General features: G+C 47.5%; 3 protein-coding genes across 3 annotated transcripts; 2 read left to right on the plus strand and 1 right to left on the minus strand.

Annotated features, from left to right (window-relative positions):
• Positions 1–5054: 5054 nt before the first annotated feature.
• On the plus strand, positions 5055–7036 carry LOC133916816 (transcription factor bHLH94-like). Its single transcript, XM_062360673.1, has 3 exons — positions 5055–5680; positions 5866–6312; positions 6471–7036. Exons 1-3 carry the CDS (start codon positions 5261–5263, stop codon positions 6570–6572), a joined length of 969 nt encoding a protein of 322 aa, XP_062216657.1. The 5' UTR covers positions 5055–5260; the 3' UTR covers positions 6573–7036.
• Positions 7037–14226: 7190 nt separating this feature from the next.
• Positions 14227–14857, minus strand: LOC133916818 (classical arabinogalactan protein 9-like). The gene has a single exon (XM_062360675.1). It carries the CDS (start codon positions 14759–14761, stop codon positions 14402–14404), a length of 360 nt encoding a protein of 119 aa, XP_062216659.1. The 5' UTR covers positions 14762–14857; the 3' UTR covers positions 14227–14401.
• An 8590-nt stretch (positions 14858–23447) lies between these two features.
• On the plus strand, positions 23448–25520 carry LOC133916817 (homeobox-leucine zipper protein HOX13-like). The gene is made up of 3 exons (XM_062360674.1): positions 23448–23921; positions 24174–24577; positions 24687–25520. The coding sequence occupies exons 1-3, from the start codon at positions 23870–23872 to the stop codon at positions 25167–25169; spliced, it is 939 nt and encodes a 312-aa protein (XP_062216658.1). The 5' UTR covers positions 23448–23869; the 3' UTR covers positions 25170–25520.
• The last annotated feature ends 1261 nt before the right edge of the window (positions 25521–26781 follow it).

Consider the following 26781-nt stretch of genomic DNA (forward strand, 5'->3'; position numbering starts at 1 on the left):
GTAAGGACGTGTAATCCGGATTGCGTTGGAAGAGAAGAGAGAAAGGTGTAGACATTGTCTTTGGTTTGCAAGGCCTGCGATTGAGTAAGAACGTGGAAGTCTGCAGTGCTTCAACCCAGAAGGCTGGAGGCAGCACGGCATGAAGACGAAGAGTACGCACACCGTCGTTGAGAGTGCGCAGGATCCGTTCTGCCTTTCCATTTTGCTGAGATGTGTATGGGCAAGAAAGGCGAAGAAGAATGCCATGATCAGAATAGAACTGGCGCAAGACATTGTTGTCAAATTCTCGGCCGTTATCAGTCTGGAACGCCCGGATGGAACGATCAAACTGTGTGCGGACAAGAGCATGGAATGTCATGATTTTGCGCGCGGCATCGGACTTGTGGCGAAGAGGGTACGTCCACACAAAGTGCGTGAAATCATCGAGCAACACAAGATAGTATTGAAATCCTGTAAAGCTTGAGACTGGTGAAGTCCAGACATCACAATGCACTAAATCAAAGGGAGCATGAGTACTGGTTTGAGAGGAAGTAAATGGCAGCCGCACATTCTTGCCGATACGACAGGCATGACAAGTGTGGGACAACTCCTTATTACAAGTGAAGGTAAAGGAGTGTAGAAGACGGCGGAAGGACTCGGTGCCCGGATGGCCAAGACGTTGATGCCAAAGATCAGTAGAGATGGCGGAGAGGCAGTGCGTGGAGGGTGATGCCGGCGCCTGCAGAGGATAGAGGTCGCCGGTGCTATCACTGCGGAGTATCACCGCCTTCGTGTGCCGATCCTTGACAGAAAAACCGAGATTATCAAATTCAATGGTAATAGGATTGTCACGTGTAAGAGCGCGAACGGAAATCAAGTTCTTGATTAATGAGGGTGAGACAAGAACATTGCCAAGAAGAAGAGGTTGAGAGGAAGTGGGAACAGAGGCAGTACCAGTGTGAGTAATGGGTAGGGAGGTGCCATTACCAACAATGATCCGCGTAGAGGAGGAATTGGGTGTGAGAGAGTTGAGATTACCGGGTCCCTGAGCCATGTGGGAGGAGGCGCCGGTGTCAAGGAACCAATCGCCGCTGGTGTGTGGTTGCTAGAGGGAGATGTTGTTGAGCGCGGCGATGAAGTTGGGGTCCAGATGCGAGGAAGCGCCGGCGATGTGTGCTTGGGGCGTAGTGGACGGAGGCCGGGCGCCAAGAACACCGGCAGTCGGGGGAGGAGCGCGCGGTGGCCCCTGGAATGGCCATGCCTGGACCATGCCCGTCCACGGGTTCATGTTCGGCCAGAATCCGGGAGGCGGTGCTGGACTCGACGGGCCAGGATTGGGGCCCTTTTTCTTCTTCTTCTTGGTGTAGGACGATGACAGCACAGGCGGTCTGCTGGTGTTGGAGGAGGAACCGCGCGCCGTGCTCGTAGTCGAGGAGGTGAGGGTGCTGGTGCTGCCGTGTGTGGCCTGCGCGACGAGGGCAGCCGCGGCCTGGAGTTGGGCGCTTGGAGGAGTCGTGGACGATGACGTACCGGCGGAGTGGGCCTGCGCGACTAGGGCGGCAGCGGCCTGGAGTTTCTCCGACTCATTGATGCGGTGTTCCTCGAGCTGCAGCATGGAACGCGCTTTGAGGAACGAGGGAAGGCGATGACGCAGCGTGATGTGGGGAACGGCGTGGTGGAGCCGGGGGTTGAGGCCGCGCACGATGTTGTAAATGAGGTCCTTGTCGCTGACGGGAGAACCAAGGGCGGCGAGACGATCGGCCATCGTCTTCATGCGAGAGCAGTAGTCAAGGACCGAGAGATCACCTTGGTAGAAGTTCCTGAACTCGGCGCCGAGATAGACTGAACGGGTCGCCTTGTTGTCGCGGAACAAGGAGCGCACGCCGCTCCAGAGAGAGTAGGCGGTGTCGGCATCGGTGGAGACCATGGAGAGGAGCTCAGGGGCGATGCGGGTGTAGAGCCAGGAGACAATGGCACAATCATTTTGCACCCAGTCATTGTCGCCCTTGGCCGGGGAGCCATCGACGTGGTCACCAAGACCATACTGGCCGAACACAGCGGAGAAGGAGCGAGACCAGGCGATGTAGTTGGCTTCATTGAAGTCGAGGATGAGCGGGACGCGCGACTGGATGTTGATGCCATGGACGACGGTGGGAGCAGCAGGCTCGGTCTGGACCCGGAGCGTGTGCGGCCGCGGCGACTCGGCATCGGAGTTGAAATCTGACGAGGAAGAAGAGGAGGACGAACTCATGGCGGCGAAGAAGTAGTGAGCAGCGGAAAGAATGGATCGTAGATCGCTGATACCATGTAAGAGGAGGGAAAACAGAAGGATCACAACTCAAGTTGTATTGATCAGAGGTTTTCAGTTTTATACATGTACAGCGTAAGCACTCAATTAACTGACTAGCTACAAGCACGGAGAGCCACTTAACGTGGTGCTCAGCTCGCTAACAATCTGTCTAAAGCAAAGCAATTGTATCAAAAAGAAAAACTAAAACAAATCTAGAATTAAGAACTGATTAGTTCTTGTTGCCCGTACAATTATGGTCATACAAGCATTTCAGTCTCCATCTGTGAAGATTGAAGATTCTCGAGGGAATTGCATCCAAGCATGACTTTTAGCATCTCCAGAGGACACCATGTGTATGAGAGATAAAATAGCAGTACTTCGCAGTGGACAAATTATTATTTTTTTGCTTCGCCGCATCTCATCTACAAATGGACGTGAATAGAAGAATTGCTTAGGAAATAAATTAGGCAGGGCTCATCAGATTCCACGCGTGTAATGGCAGCCAGAAAGAAAGAAGAAAATAGGCCTAAAATTATTTTGTCCGGCACCAGAAGAACAAAACAAATGCACCAGGGCATGCAATCCGGTGTTCGGCCCCTGGTTTCACCGGCTTGTGGGAAATGTTTCTGGAGAGCGGTTTCAGCTCTCCCCTTGGACTGGATCGATCTAACGTGCGCAGATCAATAATTAACAAATTGCAAGGAACATTTGTTCTTATTCCCCAGGATATATGCCAGAAACAGTCTCATCTTGTCTTTCATTGACCATTAGACAGACTAAATTAGTGATTGATATAGCACGCCTGCAGTTTTCTTGGGAGGATTTCACGTTGTGTTAGTATTTTATATGAAGAAAAACGAGTTGTTCAGTCTTAAACTTATTTTTAGCCATGACATGTTCTTAAAAAAGGTGCAGTTTAGTCATCTAAAAGTGCATCTGTTTTTGAGATTACTGCCCATGTCCCTAGCTAATTAGGGCAGGCATTTGACAGACGTTCTTCAGCCATCAATGGCAAAAAAAAAAAAAAAAAAAAAAAAATAATCCATTTCCAATTCTCCACTAGACAGAGAGAAGGGACAGGACGAAAGAGGCATCCAGATTCGATCAGCCAGAGAAACTTTATGCATGCACCTTTCGCTTTCCTTTTCTCTGTTGCGGAGATGGCTGTTCCTTGTCTCTGTACATGCCGGGGAGCAGCGAGTTGAGCCATGCGTGAAAACTTGCTGGAGAATCGAGCGACAGATCTTGATTTCACGACGTGCGTACGTACTGCCTAAAATTACGCAACGATCTTGTACGCGTAATAACAAATGAAACTAAAGAGTAATGGGCGATCATAGTCTAGTCTTTTGCAGAAACAGCGACTACTTTTAAGGAAGGAGACGTTAAAAATAGTTATACTTGATTAGTTAGAAATGCTTATACAAAAGGATAATGGTAAACAATATGCTCCTTCGGTCACAAATACATAACATTTTGTAACACATATAATCTTCCATGCATAGTTTTAATCATTATTTTTTTAGGGTATGTTATAAAATCTAATATATTTTTTAAAGCAAACCTACACATATAATTTTAATGTTTCAAACTGAATATGTTGAAAACTGTTTTTAATTAAAGTTTTAAAAGTTTAACCTAATCTTGTTTAAAAGATCATTTTTTTAATGACCTAAGGAGTAGCAAGAGATTAAGCCCATAGTAGGCGGTGAAAGACACGTGCAAACCTTGCGGTCCGTGAAAGATCACATGAGCTGGAGTTGCCGCCGTTCGGCACTGCCCCCGGCCGGCCGGTTGGACAAGATGTCGAAGAGGACGAGATGGACAGACGATCGTCCGCGGCGCAGATGCAAACCTCATGGTATTTCCGGGCACCGTTGCTTTGCAGAATCTCTCGATCTGCGCGACCGCTTTGACCGTAACTTTAAAAATCAAATCCTCGTCTGTGCATCCCCTTTGCATATAGCACCCTAAAAACCATCAAATTTCCCATGCTCCCCTTGCTTCAGCGTGGTGCCCCTGTGGCTAACACACCACTACACCAGCACAACAAGTTGGCGCCCCACCTGGGGTCCCCTGTTCCAGACACGAACAACGCGAGCGTGACATACCCGTCGCTTATAGAGTTGAGGTTTCGTAAATACCTTCAATACATATGTATATATAAGTTGTGCGTCTCGTTCAGATATTACGTACGCCCCCTCCTGCTCGCCTGATGCCTGTTTCGCGCTCGTAAATCATTGCCTCGTCCATCCCCCTGAGCACAAAAGGCCGCCTCACTTTGGGGCCCGCGGTGGCACGTACGTAGGATGCGGGTACCAGTAGAAAGTTCTAGTCTACTGACCTCCGTTTCATAATACTAACTGATAATTTATTTTCACTATTTAAAGTTTGACCGTTTATTTTTTCTACAAATATTTAATCAAATAGTCAGAATATATGGCATGCTTAAAGTACTTTTAATAACAAATCTATTGATACTTTTCTCATTTTACTTAGCTAAATATTTAAACATATATGGTTAGTCAAAACTTGCTCAATAAAAATTAAAGTTGTCAATTATTCTAAAACAGAGGTTAGTATTTACTACTCTCCACATTAGTGAATTTAGTTTTTTTTTCTCTTAACTTAGCTAGGTGAGAATAAATTTTAATTTATTTTTTTAGTTTTAGATCGACTAAATAAAAAAAATACAAACTTGCATCCTTATAACACGCGACCGGCCTTAGAGTCCGGCTCCCTCGCCTCACCCGACCGGCCTTATAAAACGCGCCTTCGCACGCCTCCTCTCCCCTCCCGTCCCCTCCCCGCATCACATTCACACGCCGGTCAGGTCTCGTTCGCGTGTCGTGTGACTCGTGTCCGTGTGGCGCCACCTACCCGTTTTGCGTCTAGCTTGCAGTGTCCATCAGCCTGGTCACTCATCCATCACACCCACAAGCGCACGAGCAAAGCAAGCCGTGCGTGCGTGCGTGCGTGCGTCCATTTACCATGGCATTGGAGGCCGTGGTGTTCTCGCAAGCAGGCCATTTCGGCTACGGCCGCGTGGACTCTCCGTACGCGCTGCCGTGGTGCGACTTGGGCGGCGGCGGCGGCGGCGGCTTCGGGGAGCTCTGCGCGGCGGATTGGGATCACGAGCTGGTCGCGTCGGTTGCGCCCAGCGTGGACGAGTGGGAGACGGTCTCCACCAAGGATCTGTCCTCAGAAGCTTCCATGGAGGGCAAAGCGGTGGCCGAACCGGCAGTGGCCGCAGGGAGGAGGAAGCGGAGGCGCAACAAGGTAGTCAAGAACAAGGAGGAGATCGAGAGCCAGCGGATGACCCACATTGCCGTCGAGCGCAATCGCCGCCGCCAGATGAACGAGTACCTCGCCGTGCTCCGCTCACTCATGCCGCCGTCCTACGCGCACAGGGTACGTGCTGTTAGTATGTACGTTTTGTTCCGTTTTAGCATATCAATAAACTTCACTCGCTAGCTTCGGTTAAGTTTCCTTCTGTCTGTATGGAATGAGTAACCACTAATCACTGGTTAACAATCGGATAGTATATTTGGCAATGCAATGACAGGCGTGTGCTATGCTCTTGATTTTTTCCGTAGGGTGATCAAGCATCGATCGTTGGTGGCGCAATCAACTACGTGAGGGAGCTCGAGCAACTCCTGCAATCGCTCGAAGTCCAAAAGAGCATCAAGAACATGAACCAGGCCGGCTGCACGGACAACGGCAGCTCCCCATTCGTTGGCGTCTTCAGCTTCCCGCAGTACTCCACCTCGTCTCACGGTTGCTGCGGCGCCACGAGCATCGGCTGCTGTAGCAATGCCAACAGCGACGCGGCCGGCTCGGCGGAGAATGGCCGGCCGGCGGCGGCGGTCGCCGACATCGAGGTGACGATGGTGGAAGGCCACGCGAGCCTCAAGGTGCTCGCGCGGCGGCGGCCGAAGCAGCTCCTGAAGCTGGTCGCCGGGCTACAGCAGCTGCGCATCCCGCCGCTGCACCTCAACATGACCACCGTCCACGCCATGGTCTTGTACACCTTCAGCCTAAAGGTAATTAACTTTACTTCTTTCCGTACTACTCCTGTTTAGTTTAAGCTGACAGACAAATCAAGCGATTAGAAGTAGAATGCCGTAGCACACAACGATGATTCGTTTCCATTTCTATATAACAAAGCCGGTGATGGCATCGCTTTCCGTTTGGATGGCAGGTGGAGGATGATTCCAAGATGGGCTCGGTTGAAGATATTGCAACGGCTGTCCATGAGATTCTGAGCAGCATAGCGCGGCAGGAGGAGACCGCCGTCATGTGAACCTCTCTGCAGTCCGCACAGCACCTGCATCTGCTATTCTGCTTACCCCCTCCCCCAGCCAATGGAATCCATAGCATGGATATATGACTGCGATTGTGATTGCACCCTGGCCACCAGAGTCATGCATGCAACATTGTCCAGGACTAGAGAGGTGTATCAAAAAATTGCGGTGTTGTCACCTCATTTTGGAGCGAGTACCTGTAGATTCACATATAGAGTTGGACGTCGGTGAATAATGTTCTGCAGACAAAATGCGCAGTCAGGTGCGCTAGCGTACAGAGACGGCATGAGCAGTTTGTGCTAGAGACCGGAGATTCCATTGACCGCGAAACAGTTACTGCTTGCAATTGTAAATTGGTGCCTGTCTCATTGTCTCTCTACGACGGTCTGCATTCCAGAAATGTAAAAGCTCGTTTTCATATATACTCCACTAGTACTAGTACTTCATCTATCAAATTTCTACTAGATTACTGCCTGTTCTCTAAAAAAAGACGTTTGCAAGATTTTACAGATAAATCAATCATTCCACATTGTTTCAAACTTCACTTCAGACAGACAACTTGAGAGGATAAGGACAAAGGAATCGTGTATAAGCATGTTTCTTGATTGCTTCGGCCACATCATGTGTCACAGACCTTGTGACCAATTTGCTCATAGAAGAGGTCGAAATCACACAAGATAGAGGAGATCGGGAGGTAGAAGAGAGAGTTCAGAGTGGAGGCAAAAATAGTTCAGGTCGAGAGCCGTTTGGCTCTTGCCAATTCTGTTACTGGTGATATCATTCCCAGTTCATACACAACGCGTCCATCCGTTCTTATACTCGCCCGAATACATGTGGGCCACCCACTCACACAACGCACGCTCAAACATCCCACATCAGCTCATTCGTTGCAGCCGTCCAAGCAGGTCTCGCCGTTGCCGCGCTCTATTATCGGACAACGGACAGAGGCTTCAGGGAAGATACTGACATTCCTCTCCCCTTGAGGACCGGTTTGCCCCCAAGCTGGTGATGTCGAGTAGCACTGCCCAAGAGCTTCAAGATCTTCCCAGGTGGCTAGATTTGGATGAAGGCCCTGCCATTTGATCCTGAGCTATGGTTAAATGGCCTTGCTTGATAAGTTTGCGGTCCAGAACTGCTTCTGGCTGCTTGCATTCTTGCAAAACTGAAGGAGGTGGAGGAAAGTCTTTGCTAACTGTCGTGCCAGGACCAACAACTCAACTTCTGTTGAGATACATGGATCACAAGAAGAATTTGACTAGAACTAGGCAATGCTAACTTGTAAGCAACAACTCCTACTTTAGCCTCCATACGAAAATGACCGTAATACTTGAAAGACAGTTTCTGGTTGGAACACTAAGAAACAGAAGTTTGAATATGTGGTTGAAGCTGGAGATATACATAATCCCTTATCTAAAACATCTTATTGGTATGGTGTTTGTCAGATTGCTGCTTCATACGATGTTGGGCACGTTCCAGATGTTGATGAAGAAGCTGATGCATAATCTCCCTTTCTTTTAGCCATGTCAACAAATCTAGGATAGTGCACTCACTCAGAGTTGGAGCTGCAAATTCACGTAGTTTGTATCCATATAGAACTTCAAATCGAGTAGTGCCAAGAGCAATATGATATGAAGTATTATACCAATACTTCGCAAGAGATAACCAATGATACCAATTCTTAGGGCAAGCATGAACAACACATCTTAAGTAGGCCTCAAGGCACTAATTAACCCATTAGGTTTGCCCGTCGGTCTGAGGATGATATGGAGAACTCAACCGAAGTGCAATGTGAGAAAGTCTAAAGAGCTCTTGCCACAGTGAACTCGTAAAGATGTGGTCTCTATCTAATACAATTGCGTGAGGCAACCATGAAGCTTGAAAACATGATACATATAAAGTTTAGCAACGTTTATTGCTGTAAATGGATGAGTCAAGGGTAAGAAGTGTGCAAACTTGCCGAATTTGTCCACCACTATGAGTATTATGTCATGATTTGTAGAGCGAGGTAAGCCCTCAATAAAATTCAAGGTAACAACATTCCAGGCCTGATCATGTATGTTCAAGGGCTATAAAAGTGAAGGAGGAGCTTTTGGCCTGTTGGCAGATAGAGAAGGACTGCACAAAATCTTTGATCAGTTGTTTCATACTGGACCAAGCAAAAAGCCTCTTGATGCAATGATAAGTTGCAAAGAATCTAAAATGTCCACCAAGAGCACTACCATGTAGAGCTGCAATAATATGCTTAATGATTCATTAGAATACTATTTAGATGATTCCTCGCATTTACCAATTTCTACCTTTTGATCAGGAGTGTGTCTATAAGGCCAAATGCTGGTAAGCTTGGTGCCTGGCATGAAAACTATATGATGATCCCAATGTCTGTTGTGGAAGTGTCTTCGGCTCTTCAAAGATATCGGCAAATTCTTGCACCAGATCTACCACTGTAGCCCGTATGGTACTATTGGTCAGTTCTGAATCTACCTCAGTCAGGTAAACCAAGTGTTCCACAAAGTTGTTCTTTCATAAGTGACTCAATTGCAGAGCTGATACTGAATGACAAATATCCATTTTGGGTGTAATACCTTGGAGAGTAACCATTTTTCCTTTTCTGTTGAAAGATAACCTTTTGATGTCCCGCTGACTCACCATAGGGCTATGAGCTCATAACTCCCAAGAGACAAAATCCTAAAATCACTGCAGAAAGATTGTCCTTGAACCCACCATTCACATTGAGAAATCATGTTGTTGCAGCTCATTTGCCCACCATTAGCTATCTTAAATTTCCTTTCTTGAATGAAGTTTGCTATTGAGAGACCTTCAAAGTTGTATGGGCATTAAGTAAGCTATGAAAACTTCCTAAATCCACCAATACGAGGACCTCCTGATTATCTACCATGCTAACTAATTTTAGTGTACTTGCACATTAGCTCCAGTGACAGCCACCTGAGATATGGACATGAGACTATCTTCATCAAAATCATTTCTAGACACCATGTGCTGATCCATTTCGACAGAATCATGTTGCTGCAATAGCTCCAATAATTCCTCAACCACATGAATCTAAACAGTGGTAGCACATCGATGCTGCTGATTCCACTTTTCCCCACATTTAAAACATAGACCGTGTGCCCGGCGATAGGAACGAAGAGTGGCCAATTTGTGCTCCGATTGACGCTTATTCGGATCCCGAGCACTCTCCACGCCCTGATGATCAGTGGCCACATTCTCCACCATGACACTGATAGGTGCACTCAACATGCGAATGTTCCCATGCGTTCCTAAGAGATGATCCCAATGACGATCACCACGCCACTTTGAAGGTGTACTCACACTTTCCTATAACAAAGCTAGAGCATAGGCAATATCCAAATCTTTTGGATGATGTAGAACAATCATGGAACGGATATCTTCTTGAAGACCATCCACAAACCTGGTAATGAAGAACACTAAATCTAATGCAGAATTATGCACCAAAATTTGAATGCATAGTAGGTTCAAATCGGCTCATGTACTCCTTCACCGTACTAGCATGTCAAACATTTGCCAGATAAGATCCTTGTAATGCTCGCGACCGAACCGATTGCAAAGCCAAGAGCAGAACTCCTCCTAATTGGTGGTGTGCTTTTTTTTTTTGCAACTAGATTATAGCGTTCCCAGAGAAATGGTATGCCACCACACGCACCCACACCTCCGACGGCACCGAGTACACCTCGAAGTAGTCATCACATAGTCTCCTCCAGAATTGGGGGTTCGCTATCAAAACAAGGGAAGTCCAATTTGAAATTGTTACTCACATATGAGATTGTGCTGCTGCATGAAGTGGAACGCTAAAACTTCTCCAGTGTGGAATATGACGTACCTGTGACCGGGGTTGGCGCCAGAGTGCTCACACTCTCATATGCCGATCCCCGGTGGTCATGAATCTCATCGTGGCTAAGTTGCTCGAGACGCATATCGGGTGGAATTGCTCATAACAAAGAATCATGTTGTGACTTTGTGGTGAGGTTGGAGTTGCGGTGGTCGTAGGATGCTTCTCAAGGTGTTCGACTTACTGACGAAGCGTGTCGATTGCCTAATGAAGATTTGCCACCCTCGTCTCCATTCCTGGACGCCATTCCTCGAACGTTTTATGTATCGCCTCCATACGATCCTTCGTTGCATAACTATCTTAGTGTTGTTGTAGTCAATCTTCCTGGTACGATCAAAGATATACAGCGAGCTTGTCCTCCATGGCTTGAGTCTTCTGCTGATGGCGAGATAGACACCGCAGCTTTGCGTAAGGGTTCTCCATGGTGACGGACGGCGATGATGGAGCAGGGGGCGAGAAGTGGGTGGGTGGCTCTAATACTAATTGTCACAAACCTTGTGACCAATCACTCATAGAAGAGTTAGAAATTAGAGGAAATGGGGAGGTAGAATAGAGAGTTTAGAGAGGCGGCAGAGATAGTTCAGGTTGAGAATTGTCTGGCTCTTGCCAGTTCTGTTACTAGTGATGTTATCGACAACTCATACACAACACGTCCATCCGTTCTTATACTCGTCCGAATACATGTGGGCCACCCACTCACACAACACACGCTCAAACATCCCATGCCATCTCATCCGTTGCAACCGTCTAGACAGGTCTCGCTGTTGTCGTGCTCTCTTGTTGGACAACGAACCGAGGCTTGAGGGAAGATATTAACATCATGTTTCTAGATTGCTTTAGCCACACCATGTTTCTGATGTTGGAACTGGGAAACAACCACGAAGAGTAAACACTCGATCGTTGTGATGCCCATATAGCCTAGGTGTTACCAGAACCTGGGGTGTAATGGTGGTGTGAAAGAAAGGCCGCCATGTTCGGATGATTAGCTGCTTTGCATAGCTGGACAAGCATGTCTTAAAAGTAAATAAAGTACTAAAAACGCATGTAGTTGATATCATACAATGCATGACTTGATTCATTTGTGTAATACTCCATCCGATCATAAATACACGTCGTTTTAGAAAAAGTTCAATTAAATCTTTTAAACTTTGACTAACAATAGTTTTTAAAATATTTAGTTTGAAAACTTTAAAAAATTCGATCACACACTGCGCCAGACACCACCAAGAACAAACATTTAGTTCACATTTCAACCGGGTTCGCACGTCGAGATCTACCAAAAGCTTTCGTGCTCAGACGATGTATTTTTACATTTTCTAACTTAAAAAATTAAATAAATAGCTCTTAGATAATTTTTTTTTATAGGAATAGACGCCTACCGCCAACCCTTTGAGAGGACGGTAAGGATGCTACAGTGGCAAGCACAGACCTTACCACCTTCTCAAAGTGCGGTTAGCCCTTGTAGCCAACTGAGAGGACGGGTAGGGTACTGTTCCCGTGGTGAACAATACTTAGCGCTCAATTTTCTCTTCTCATCTTCTCTGTTTAAAATAGTAGTCTTCTGTTACTCCAAAAATCTTAAACAATTTTGTATATGTTCCATAATTTATGTGAAACACATTTTAATTTGATTCACTTAAAAATCATGTGTATAATTTAAACTAAAATTCTCTAAAATGGGTACTTTTATAACTTCTAGAAATTGTTAGGCCATTAAATAAATTCCCAAAAATCTAGAAAATTCACTAATATTCTTATTATATGATGGAATAATTTCTAAAATTATTTTTAGACCTAGGTTATATGGTGAAAAAGTGAGTTACTTTGTAATGCTCTATTTATATGTATTTTTATAATTTCATGTGATATTCTTCTTTTAACTCTATTTGAATTCAAACATATAAAAACCTAGGGATTAAAATAATTTTATAAATTAGTCCATCATATAAGAAGAATATTGGTGAATTTTTATAGATTTTTAGGAATTCATTTGATGCTCTAACAATTTCTATAAGTTATAAAAGTACCCATTTTTAGAGAATTTTAGTTTAAATTATACACATGATTTTTAAGTGAATCTAATTAAAATGGGTTGCACAAGGATTATGAAACATATAAAAAAATTTAAGATTTTTAGAGCAACGGAAGACTACTATTTTAAACATAGGAGATACGAAAAAAAAAATTGAGCAATAAGTAATGTTCACAGTGAGAACAGTACCTACCCGCCCTTTTGCAAGAGCTAACTGCCCTTTGAGAGGGCGATAAGGCATGTTCCTGCTATCGTGGTATCTTTACCGCCCTCTGAAAGTGCTGCAGCCCTTTGAGAAGACGGTAGGCGTCTATTTATGTAATTTTTTTTTATTTTGAGCTATTTATTTAATTTTTTAAGTTAAAAAATGTAAAAATAAAAAAGCCTCATATTCCGTGCCTTGAAAGCTAACGTTTTCTCAGATCCATCGACCAGACAAAGGAGGCAGATTTCTTCTGCAGGTTACCAAGTTCGCTTGAGCAAATTGCTTGGACGGTGTCGAAGGGCTTGGCAAAATTCCAAAGTTTAACACTGTGGTTTATGTCATCATGTGGACACGTCGACTAGTCTATCGATTTATTTTAGGCGTACGTGTAATGTGGGGGCAAAAATTATTGTTTTTGCGTGTTTAAGGAATATTCCATCTTGCTTTGTTGGTCGAGTTGGACATCAAGTTCAAGCAAGTGAAAAAAAGAGATAAAAGAAACATATTTGGACAGCTTATGGGCCTACAATTACAATGATACGAGGCCCAGGCCTTCTGTCACTGATTCACCGTAATAATTTCCTCCTTTCCAAAGTTCAGAGTCCTCGACTCTCCCTGTCCAAGGCCCATCTTTGCTTCAGTTATTCAGTGGGCCTTGCGAAATTCAACAGAAGTCTGCTCAGCCCATCCGATCGAGACGCAGGCCGTTAGTAACAAAATATACAGAGTTCCAACTTCCAACGCTCAAACTCAATCAAGAAAGAATGAAAAGAGAAGAAAAAACTTTCAGAAACATGTCACGCGACACTTTATCGTATGAAGATGTACAAGCGAATTCCGAAAAAAAAAACAGACGAATTCGTCTTCTGCAAGTATACATGCCATGGTACTGATATAACATAATTTCCCATGCCATGCTGAACTATGCGTGGTTGTTAGTGCAAATCCACATAAATTGGTGCTCTTCAGTTCGTAGTTTTTCACTGTTTAGTTTTCTTGAGAATCAGGATATTTCACTGTTGATTGCTGAATTTCTATGCAGAACTCAAAGCAAAACCGCGTTTTCGTAATTACGCTCAAGTGGCTGGTATCTGAGCATAGGCTGTGTATATTTACGCGCCACACGGCGATGCTAGCATCAGGTTCGATAGGGCAACCGGCAACGGAAGAAAGAAAGAAAAAAACCACAAAGCAAGATGCAAGATGGGCAGCATCCTCGTGCGACCATGGCTCTTGAACAGTGCAGGCGCCGGGGAAGAACAGAGGCTACCCACATTATTCTACCCAGCGGCTGTCGAATCCGCCCAAGTTTTGCCCATACTCCAACCTGACCAGCTGCCGAAATATCACATGCATCGACCGACCAATCCACATGGCGTCCTCAGAAGGTGGGCCCGAATCGACAGCAAGTTCCAACGTTGCACAGACTCCAGATTCACGCACTGATTATAGATTTGGGAGTGCCCAGATCAAGCAAGAAGAGAGGAAAAGAAAACTAGAGCTTGGAGTGCCACGAAACGAGGCTAAGATATCAATGGCCATGTGAAGTAAGAGTAGTAACAAATGAAAGAATTGCATTGATGATCATCTCATCATGATACACTGCAATAATCCCGCACATCGCTGATGCTCTCAGTGTCTAAAAAGAATTTCGAAAACAATATGATATAGTTCTATAAACAAAAGTAGCTAGCAACCGCCAATCACGGTACAGTCACATGATCTAGAACAGGACGGCAGCGGCGACCGCGCCGGCGACGGCCACGAAGCTGACCACTGAGGCGCACGCGGCGGCGCTGTTCACGGCGGGCGCGCCGGCCGGGGCGGAGACGGAGGGGGTGGGGGTGAGCGCGGAGGCGGTGGGTGCGTCGGTGGGCGGGGCCGGAGGAGACGCCAGAGGGGACGGCGCCGCGGCGGTGGGCGGGGTGGCGACCGGCGCGGGGGCGGTGGCTGGGGACCTCGCCGGGGGAGGCGGAAGTGGGGCCGCCTTGGGCGCCTGGGTGGGGGCGGCGGCCGGGGCCTGCGCAGCGGCGGTGACGGCCAGGAGGGCAACGATGGCGGCGACCACGGCGAAGCGAGCCATCAGGATTGTGGCGGCGGAGACTGGGCTGATGCGGTGGCGAAGAAGATGCGTGTTGTGTGAGTGGAGAGTGCTTGGTGGACCGAGTTGGGCGCTGGAGCTGTGAGTTGGAAGCGAGGGGCAAGGCAGGTATTTATAGCAGGAACGGCTCACACTCAGGTCGGTTCAGGAACCAGCTGTACCATTCAAGTCACTCGTGTCCATGGCACTGTCTCTGACGGGTTGGGTCAGACAATTGTGGGACCGGACTGTCATCTAGGGGGTGGACCACGTTGCGGAGCAGCCCCGGCCATGTTGACCGTTCGGGCAGCGGCACCGCGTCGCGGGGGAGTAGTAGGCGTCTAACGTAACGACTAGTTCCGCGTGCAGGTGTTGCAACCTGCGCCGTTTGATCGGAATCGGAGGCAGACGCGGCAGGCCGGATCTGCGGAGTAGATTAGTACTATATGTCCTCTGGGCTGGCAGGCTGGCCGGCCAGCTAGCCGTTGTGGCCGGTTTGAATTGTTTAACGGGCAACAGATGTGCCCCCGACAGATGGCGTAGTATTATATCCGCTCCGTTCCGTAATACTTGACATTTTAATTAATCATAGAGATTTAGGTAATTATTAATAAAATATTTTACAACTAAAATATTCGTTTTGTAATTAGTATTGGGTTACATAAATAATAAGGTGAAGTATGAATTGATAGAGCAAAACGAAAGAGAGTGGTAAAAAATACATTAAGATACATGAAATTCTAAGTATTTTGGGAAGACTCTTCTGATCAATAAAATGGAGTATTACGAAATAGAGCACACGCATCGATCGTGGGATATTGTCAGCTTAACTACCATGTGATCGTTGGCCCAACTCCGCGTAGAAAACATCAAACTGGTACAGCTGCTGCTCGTTCACGGCTACGTGCTCGCACGGACGCGATCCCTGGGGAGCAACTGAGGTGAACCGCACAAGTAAATGCTGCTCCTGCAACTGCCAAGAAGCAGGCAGGATCTGCCTCTGCCGCACACCTACCGTGGCCCGGCAGAGATTTAACAAAGGGATGTTACTCTGCTCCGCATCGATTTGTGCTCGGGCTACGGATGGCGAAAAAACTGTCCAAGGGACCGCGTGGTCAGGTGGGACAGGCTTTCCCAGCTGGGAAGGTCGGTGGACATGAGCTGCGTGCCAAGTGTGAACCCTCGCAGATCTGGTGAGGCGCTGCCGATACACCAGAGAAGAGGTAGATGTCTCCAAGCAACCGCGTAACATTTTGTACGTTTCTCTCTATGCACAGCTGCTACCGACAAGTAACAAAACTTAGTCCACAAACTCAAACTCCAACTTGTTGCAACATGAGTGCTCCATGCGAATATCTGATCAACGCGCGTCCGAATCGTACGCGACCTGGGCTGGCGAACCACCTGGGCAAATTGTTTCAAAGGCGTGCAATGCATCCAAGGCCCATAAGTGCACCGCTTCAAAGCCATGGGACAAGGCCGATTCGTGACAGTACGGCCTGAAGACCCGTTCAAGGTCCACCCGGGCCTACTTTCCATCGGACCGAATTTTCAGGGCCCAATTAAGTCACGCCGAAAACGTAGACGAGCCCATGCCAAGAGGCCTAGTTACGTTCTGACAAAAGCGACGCAGAATAGCGTTGGTAGAGGCATGGTTTTATGAAAATAAATGTGGATGCAGGCATTTCAAAGAGAGGTGACAGGGGTGCCGTAGCTGTAATTTGTCGTGATGGAGAAGGAGTTTTCCAGGGAATAAGTGTACAAGTTTTTGATGGTTTGACAGAGCCTAGTGCTTTAGAAGATGTGGCATGAAGTGAGGCCCAGTCTTTAGCGACAGATGTGCAGATTTAAAGGACAACAGTTGCATCTGATTGCCTTGATGTTGTTAATAATTTGCAAGAAAACCGCATTTGTAGTTACGCTATGGTGATTGACGATATCAGGCAGAAAAGTAGAAGTTTTAATGAGGTAGAATTTTGTCATGAAAGAAGGGGTCCGAATATGGAGGCACATAGGATTGCTAAAGCTGTTGTTTTCCTAGACTTAGTCCGGCATGTATGATTGCTTAATCCTCCAATTTTTGTTTCCCTAGACTTAGTGACGCTATTTAGTTATGGTAACGGTTCACCAGTGTAAATTCCAGGAAATTAATCAAACGTGTAGATGCAGCAAAGTTTACTCTGATTACCTACATCTGACAACGTACTGATTGTGCAACGCCTGGCATAACCCATTGAATGGTCACCCTGGTTTCTACTGTCGGACCACAGTGTTTAAGTGGGCCACATTTCGAATAATAGTAGAACTGAACGCCTCTCTACTCCCTATTCTACACAAGACCAAGCTTTGGTTGATTGAGATGTCACGTAGTCAATATACTAGTCACTATCATAGAGCGGTCGTTGCGCTAGTATGTAGGCTAGGCATGTAGATCCAAGACGGGTGCTGCTCTACTCTGTTGCAAGCTTCAAGCAATCAGGCCCATCCAAAACGGCTAAAAGCTCAAGTAGGTAGAAAAGAAAACATGGTGTGATTGCTCGGTGTTACTGCGTGGTAGCTAGGCGCCTTTTTGCTTCCATATACGGCCGCTATATATGATCCAGTTTCCATGTTACGCCGTCGGGCGTTTACTGTTCCTGGATGATGACGGTGTAATGTGCAACAGTAGAAGTGACCGACTAGTGATCAGTGCCGTGCCGTTGGTTATGAACGCTCCGATCTGGACGACGTGAGCCACGGTTCGATGAAATCGCTTCCAACTATTTGCGTCGTCTTCCTCTCCACCTAAAAGCACGCTCGTTTCTGGAGCTAGGATTGCAGCTGTGTCAAGCTAGCAGCCATACGTGGTCGGCTAATTTAAAATGCGCGATGGTCAGAGTCTCATATCAGTCATGTCATCAGAGAGTGCTTTAGCGTCCAAAAGCTTTCACAGTACTGATATGCCACGCAGCAAGGTAAATTTTGGCCCTGGACGACGGGAGACGCCCCTCGGATTAACCGCACAGGAACTGGAGGCAGTGTCCCGGCCTTCGCGTTGTATGGCACACCGTGCACCGCGTAGTGTTGTCTGTCCACCAATTTGTGCCACTCCTGCAGCCATGACCGAAAGGCTGCACACCCGCGCCCGTACTCGGCTCAGCTCTTCCGGTGGCCGCCGAGCAGGGAGGGACGGGGACGAAGACACCGCGTAGCCGTCTGGATCGCCCGCGTTCAACGTCCCCGTCGCCAAGGCCGCCATTGTTGACGTCTTCCGGGGCCCGGCTCGCCACGGCACCACCCGACGCTGCGGTCACGGCGTCCGGCAGACACGCTTTTTTGTTGTGTAGTTGCGTTGCACGGGCAATGGTCCGAAGACTGCAACAGCGCGACTGCTGCTCATCGAGACTAGCTGACAGTGCCAGAGCACTAGGCGCTGCCCAACAAAAAGATCCGTGCCGATCGAAAGCTGCGTGCCGTCGTCGATCCAGTAGCACTTGCCGACTCAACAGTTGTTACGTGGCTTGTCCTTTCCCTTCCGTACCGTTTGATACAGGTAGAGCCAGGACCAGATTTGACCCTAACAGTGTTCAGCACCACACACTGCACCACCCAACGTAACGCTGGCCTCCAACATTATACTTATACATCACCAACCGAGCACGACGACTGTATCTCCACCTCCAAACTTGATTAAGGGCGTCGTCCTTCTCGGCTGGTGCTACACTGCTACTTCAGACCGTGCAGTGAGTGCGCCGCTGCGCGTTCTCTGCCACGGGCACGGCCACTGCTCACTCGATCACCGTGCTGGCAGCTCGATCTCCTCGTGAACCCAACTTAATCTTGTTCTCTTTGCGGGAACAGAAGCTGCAGCCAGTGCACGAGATCGAATGGGAATGGCCATCCTTTTCCCTGCGAAGGCTGGCAGGCAGGCGCATCACTTTCTGTCACTCACCTCGCTTTCCCACCGCCTCAGCTTCCCCCGACAGGCAGAGGCAGACTCCTCACTCCTGCCATGCACTCACCACCCTTTCCGACTTTTCTGGAATGGCCCCTGGGCAGATGGAAAGATTGGGAACGGTTTGTGTTACAAAACTGGGCACGGAGACAAGGACTTATATGGAAAAAACCCTTTTAATATGGAGGTAAAAGACCATGAGCACCAAATTTGATTATGATACTCCAAGATTACAAGTATAAAGATGACTTATATTTATAGATATTTGATGAGTATTTATAGTATTCGTCTAGAACTTGTACTCGTGAGGTGTTGAAATCTTTATCCAACGAATCTCGTCTGGACTCAAAATCAATGAAAAAAAGATATCTATGAAGAAATTGTGTCCGAAAACCCAAACGGCTATAAAAACCATGAATACTGATAGCACTGTTTCGCCGGCGTTTACGCTCAGTTCCTCGGGGTTCATCGCGACAGTTTGGATGGCACGGCCGAACCGGGCCAATCTGCAGGGTGGTTTCAGAGTTCAGAGAAGTGGACACACACGCCAGCACCTCGCTGTCCGACGTACGGCACAGCATCTGTGGTCCTCTCACTAGTGTGTGATTGAGTGAGTGAGTGTGTTAACACTTTAGTTGTTTGATGCATCCATCCATCAATCAGTCGCCTCTGCCTACGACTTTTTGGTCCAAAAGATGTTGCTTCTCTGCCATGCATTTCAGAGGTCTAGAATAGATTCCCGGTGATAGAACAACGGCGTAGAGCCCTTGGTGAAGGAAATTTCGAGGATTGACATCTGATTTCAACCTCTTCTCGTTTTTCTGTCCTTTTATTTCGGTCTGCTACGTTGTTCTTTCGTGGGTGTGGAGTTAGACTATTTATGGGTTGGTAGTCCTGCACTCTTCTTCTCTTTTTTTCTTTATAAATATTTGCTAAACACATTTCTATAAAAAAAACCCGGCAAAGTTCACATCACCTTTTTGAAAAAAAGAATAGATTCTCGGCTCCCCATTTTGAGGGGCTGGAAAATGGAGGGAATGGTTTTGTTTTGATGCTGCTCTTGTGTTTCTATCATCCTGACAACTTTGCACAAAGCATATCTTGCTCTCAAGATTGATACTTCCTCGTTTGACGACCAGAGATGTTCAGTAACTCAACAGCTTCCAATTTAGGGGTGATTTGGCAGCTGTTTAGTCAGATATCAAAGATATCCAAATTAATGTCGATGTCGTTTAGACCGGATGCCTACGTTGCATCAAGTGATGGACACTGCATCGGTATCTCGTAGAGTACTTACTACTTAGAAGTGCGCATGCACCACCGCTATATCCAGCAAGTCAAAGGGCGTTCTTGACTAGACGGCACTCCCGGAGAAAAGCAGGAGCGATCCGCGTAAAGAAAGTTGGCATGGCACGATCGTTGATCGATCCAAACATTTCCTTCCTAGTTCCTACAGAAGCCCTAATCTACTGGCTGTCCTAGTCTCCTGTTCACTATTTCACACACGCGCATACTAAAAAAGCAAATGGATACCAGCAGCGTCACCATGATCGATGCCGATCAAACCGGCTGGATTACGGTGTTGACGACAGATAGACAACTTGGATAGTTCGATCACCTCAAACTCAAAAGCACGGCCATGAGGAGAAACGTTGCCGAAGGCAAGCCAAAGAATTCACGCATGAGCCATCGCTGTTCGGCACGGGCGATATTTTCGCCTGCACTAACTTGCAGATTAAGATGAACACGTTGGGAGAGTGCATCTAGAACGTCTAATTGGCACATGCCGTTGCACGAATACGTGTAGCCTTCAGGCGAGCTGCACCTACAGTATGGTAGCCGCACTTTTGATTTTTTTTTACAACCGTTTTCACACTTTAAAGATTTTTTAAATACAGAACAGAAGTCGAACTCTCATTAACTCTCTCACATATAGAGTTTTGTCACTGAGCTATCATTGCACTTTCGGACCTCACGGTCTTCCCTTCTTTAATCTGTCTGTGGTCCCGGAATGGTTCCTAATTCCTAAAGCGCGGTTCCGAGCTGGTGTGCCGGCTCGGTGGTGGCATTTTCGCCAGCAGTGTGTGCCACGTTTCGCCACCAAATTGACAAGGCGGAGAACAGCGCTGCCTTGTGTTTTCTGATCATTTTCTTTGATCCCCGAGCTTGAACTGAACATGGTTCCAGTTCCTACAGAACATGCATTCATCTCAGGGCATACACCTGCATCTGATTTAATTATACAATTAAGGATAGTGAGGAGATTGTGTTTAGATGTCATGCACATGCATCCTTTCTTTTTTCAAGGAAAATAAGCAGGAGGCAGGTGGCATCGTACAATCAAGATCGACCAATCCGTGGCCTAATTCGTTCGTGAGAACTCAGAAGAATACGCATTTGTGAAGAGGGTTGATCAATTTTGTGGGAAAGAGATTTGCGTGAAGGTGTATGCTCTGAAATGCATGCATGCCTGAGTTCACATTTAGGTCGGCATTTCATATGCTTTCATACTACGTGCCGGTTGGCGTAGTTGACAGGCTCTGGTGCGACATTACTTGCTAGAAAGGGCAACATACCTGGATGAAAAGCAAGTCTTCTTTTCGGAAAGAAAAAACTCATGGGAGGAAAAGTTGAATAGTTGGGAGAAATTTTAAAATATATATTTGGTTTGGTTCAATTACTTGTTAACTAAACTACTACGGCAAGTTTAACAATGGTTGAGTTATTTGGCCCTCACAGAAACTTTGTGGCAAAGTGTTCTGCATGTTGAGTGCGAGGTTAAATAGTAGGGACATCGTCGGAGGATGAAATTTATAAGTGGGGATTCGGAGAGATCCATTTGAGATTCGGTCGGGATGATTCTGAGTCCTCGTTCGTGAAATAAATGTGAGTAAATGAGATGCAGGTGTAATGAATGATCGGATGTAGGAGGAAATAAATACTATGGAGATTTTAGACAAGTTCGAGCCGCATAGAGCGTAATACCCTACTTCTGCGTGTATGCTATAAATGCTTAGGGAATGTCCCTCTGAGGATCTCTCGTGTTACAAGGATGTTTGTCTAAGTCTAGAGCTTCATGCTTCTTCAGTCGTCGTCGTCCAGAGTTCGTCCGATCGATGTGTTCGGTCTGTCTGGTCCTTCTTCTCCGGGGAGCCCGCCCCTCTTTTATACCCGTCGGGGTAGGTGACGTGCCTAAAAAGGATGACGCAAGTTCCAAGACGTCATAAATGGAAAGCAATCATCATAGGCTACAGCTTGATGTTATGGAGAGGGTTGAAAACACACCCCCGTCTGGTCCTGTCGTTATCATTATGCTTTTCAACAGGTGCAGCGGGGAGGGCCCGCCGGACAGCCACCGAGCATCCCCGCGTGCCCGTCTGGTCAGAGCGAGCCTGACATAGCAGGGCGGCAGGCGTTACGCCTCGAGCCCTGCGACGTTATCCCGAGACGCGCGATGGGACCCGCGCATTAAATGTCCCCACGCCTCCCTGCCAGACCATGGCAGGGACTGACAGCAGGGGTGGGGGGAGTGGTTGGAAGTGACAGGCCACGCGCCCTCTTAAATGCAGCATCGGGCCTCTCACCAATTGACACCTCACCGCTGAGCCCCTGTGGGGACCACCGGCGAAGGACTTCTCAGGCTCTCGGGGAACTGTGAGTGCTCGGGGACTACTGTTCACAGCCCCGAACACTCTCTCCCGGATATGCCCTTTCTTGGTCTTCGAGGAACTCGGGTGCTCGGGGACCACTGTTCATGGCTCCGAGCGCTCTCTTCCGGAACTTAACTGCTCGGGTCCTCGGCGAACTCGGGTGCTTAGAGACCACTGTTCATGACTCCGAGCACGCTCTTCCAAAACTTACTTCTCTTGTCATCGGGGGACTCGGGTGCTCGGGGATCACTGTTCATGACCCCGAACACCCTCTCTCAAAACTTGATCTTCTCAGACCTCGAAGAGATAATCCTCGGAACTCAAGAACCTCTGGTTTCTATATCACCGATAGACATCTTTTTCCCGTCGTCACAAAACATTGCTCAAATGTTAAAAAAAATCTAAAGAAGAACAAACTCTATTGGGTTTTTACTTCGTGAAAAACGACAGCGGGCTTGTGTTTGCTGGTGATCACCCAGGTTCTGTTGGTAAAGAAAAATTCTACCCTTGGGCATGTGCCCCTATGCAGTGCACCGTTAGATGTGCATTGACATTATTCAAGCACTTTTATAAAAAAAAATTATTTGCTCGTTCTAAACATACCAACTTCCGTTTGTAACAGCTGTATTTATCTACAACTTCTCGTTCGAATGTTGTGTGTATCTACTTTTATCACCATTTTGTCGTAACATTTATGCACAATATTTTACGGTTCAAAAGTTTTAAGGATACTCCACAATATACTTGGATTTATCATGTTTACTGCAGATATTGCTTATTTTGGATATGTAACTTCTTTTTTTACTTTTCGGGAAGGCTACTATTATTGCATAAACATGGTGGTACGAGTGTCCTACTAAAATGATCTGGTTTTTACATATCTGGGAGCCAGAAATTCGTTTAAAGCACACCACATTTGTCATAGACACACACTCAAGAATCTCAGACTCTAGTATTTTAGTAAACATCGACTGTCACTAGCATAAACCGTCTTCAACGAGGCTGGCCAACCAACTTATCGGCACTAGCCCTGTTGGCAATTTTACACGGATGGAAGTTTCAAAGTGGTATAAGTTTGCCTGTAATTGAACGAATTCACTTGTAAAACAGAGGAACCGGCATTGGCCACAACTGGCAATGCCAACACATGGATCCTACAAAAATCTCTGGCACATGACATCGTAGCACTGGCCAACCGAGGTACCCGGCCCGGTACCTGCTTGCTTTTATTTATACTAGACCCATGGCCGCTTGCATAGTCGTTTGCACCTGCTACTCTCCCCCTCTCACATCCGTCCTGCACTCCTGCTCGGCAAGGAAGAAGAAGGTGTCCACTCGTCCATCTTCAGATCACGACTTACGAAGAGGGGCAAGCCATAGCCGCCGACCAACGAAAAGGCCGGAAAGGCCTCTCGTTTGCGCGTGCAACTCGGCGCCCTACTGTTCCTTTCCAAGACTCTGCCCCCACTCCATCTCATAATTGGAGTCACCGCCATTTCCAAATCCTTGCTGAGCTGCCGAGTGCAAATGAAGAGGCAATGGAAGAGGTCCGCCAGCAGCCATGAATCCACAGAACCAGGTACAATTGCTGCCATATCTCCTCTGTTTTATGTACTAGCAGTGTAGGACTAGAAAGTATGTGCCCTTTTGACATTGGAGTATTTCTCCTGTCTGTACTCTGTTTCTGCATTTGATGAACTTGAAGACAGAAAGCAACAAAAGAATGTGCTTTGTTTTTTTTTTTGGAATTTGAGCATGATCAGTGTAATTGTTACGTCAAGTGTACAGCAAATAAGAAGTACTGAACCATGTAGGCATGCACATACTGCAGGAGAGAAGCTGGCATTCGCGGAGGAAGAGGCCCTAACGGCGCTGAAGCACGACGAGGCCGAGCTGGACGACGTGGACGACGACGAGGACGAGCTGGGCGGCCGGCGCGCGGCGCAGTCGACGTGCTGGCTGGGCGAGAAGAAGCGGCGGTTGGCGCTGGAGCAGGTGCGCGCGCTGGAGCGGAGCTTCGAGACGGACAACAAGCTGGACCCGGACCGCAAGGCCCGCATCGCGCGCGACATCGGCCTGCAGCCGCGCCAGGTCGCCGTCTGGTTCCAGAACCGCCGAGCCCGCTGGAAGACCAAGCAGCTCGAGCGCGACTTCGCCACGCTGCGCGCCCGTCACGACACCCTCCGCGCCGACTGCGACGCGCTCCGACGCGACAAGGACGAGCTCGCCGCCGAGGTACGCAGTTGCTGTCACGCGTCGACGCGCCGCTCAATTGTGTACTCTTGCATCGTGATGTAGGTGCCAGCTTGTCGCTCACTGTGGTGTCTTTTTGCCGCGCGATCAGATAAGGGAGCTGAGGCAAAAGCTATCCGAGCCGGAGACGGCAGTGAAGCTGGAGGCGGGCGGCAATGACGCCGCGGAAGACCGCCAAGCGACGGTGGGTGCGTCAGCCGCGGCGGTCTACAAGGATGGCTCCTCGGACAGCGACTCGAGCGTGGTGTTCAACGAGGTCGGGGCGTCGCCGTACTCCGGCGCGGTCTTCGAGCAACCGCAGCCGAACTTGGTCGGGTTCGGTGCACCGTTCTTGGACTTGTCGGCTGCAACGATGGGCTGCTCGTCTCTCCCCATGTTCGAGACGAAGTGGCAGCACGGTTCGACATACCCATACGACTCGGACAAGGGTGGCGGCTATGGCTTCACGGAGGAATGGCTTGCCGGCTCGGACGTGATCAGCAACGACGGCGCAGCCAGCTTCTTCTCCGAGGAGGAGCACGCGACCAGCCTCAACTTCGGCTGGTGCGGGAGTGCCACCGAGGGTTGGGAATAAGCGAGTTTCTGATCTCCACGGTTAGTGTCAAAAGTAAAAAAGAAAAAAAGTGACACTGCCCATGCATGGACGTTAATCTCCAACGGGTAGTACATCAGTAGCACTACAGCTACATCTAGTGGCTAAGCTCGCGGACATGCACGGCAAGATGGAGAAAGAGCAGTAGCCAGTCGGGATAAATTTGAGACAGGTTGGAGGATGTAAATGTCAAAAACTATTACGGTCAGTTTAGTCCGCAAGCAATCCTGGCCTCTATCGGGATAAAAAATATATAATTAAATAATATACATAAACGTATTTATCAAAATAGATAATATGTTGTCGTATTTATAAATTTAGCATCTATATTTGACGCATCATTTACCGAAAATGGGTTTTCGATACACCGTACGCCGAAAAACTCATATTCGGTACATCGTGTAGCAAATATAATACTGTAGTTCATATTTGGCATACCGTGTGGTAAATACGATATTGTAGCTCGTATTCGACACACCGTGTGCGACTATAACTGTGTGTTGGATTAGTGATTGTACGACCGGCAAAGGCTATATTCGGCACACCGTGTGTCGAATATAGCACTGTAGCCCGTATTCGCATACGGTGTGCCGAATACGGTTGATATTTGAAAGTGCATCTAGGCCCCCTAAGTGGGTTTTGGCTTATTGATGACAAAACGATTAAAGAACTAACATGCTTTGTGAGTATTGAACAGGTATGAGCATTAGTTGTGAAGGTAAATGACGTTTGACGCCCGTCGAAACAATTAAAGAATCAACGAAGGATATAAGATAGGGCTTAAATTCTTTTTACTTTTGCAATTGAGTCTAGGATAGATTTTTTCCTAGATGGATGAATTTATTTGCTTGATTAGTGTCTCAATGCTCAAGAGATCCTTTAGAATCACCCAATTGAGAGACACATTCACTCACGGACACGAAACTCTTTCTGAAAATCTTCTGAGTCCGGAGTCTCCGGTGTTCACCGGATACTCCGGTACTCAGCGCTCAGCCGGAGTCTCCGTGCTAGCCTCCGGCAGAGAGTCTCGGCTTCGGGTTAATCGTTTCAAGAAAAAGACCGGAGTCTCCGGTGTTCACCGGATACTCCGGTAAAATGTTTTGTTTGCAGTCGGAGTCTCCGAGGTAGACTCCGACAGAGGCTCTCAGTTAGCGTTTAATCTTTTTGATATTTAATAGGAAAGACCGGAGTCTCCGGTACCTGAAGATGCCGGAGGGTCCGGCTAGACTCCGGACTTAATCTTTTTGGAAAGACTGACAGGACCGGAGACTCCGGTGTTCACCGGAGACTCCGGTAATTAAACAGAACTGTAACGGCTAGTTCTGACACGTTCGGTGACCGTTCTGACGCCGTTTTTGGATTTAGGACCGGAGACTCCGGTGTACACCGGATACTCCGGTAAGCTCTGACAAAAACAGTAACGGCTAGTCTGTGAGAGAGTGCTATAAATGCCCCCTCTCTCCATAGCATTTGGAGCTTGCTGTGGCTAGTTTCCTTGAGACCTCTTGAGCACTTTAAGAGCATTCAAAGCCTCTCCAATCATCTCTAGAGCCAAATTTACAAAAATTTGAGAGTGTGGGTTTGGAGAGAGTTC

Source organism: Phragmites australis, chromosome 4 (genome assembly GCF_958298935.1).
Source record: "Phragmites australis chromosome 4, lpPhrAust1.1, whole genome shotgun sequence".
NCBI lineage: Eukaryota > Viridiplantae > Streptophyta > Magnoliopsida > Poales > Poaceae > Phragmites > Phragmites australis.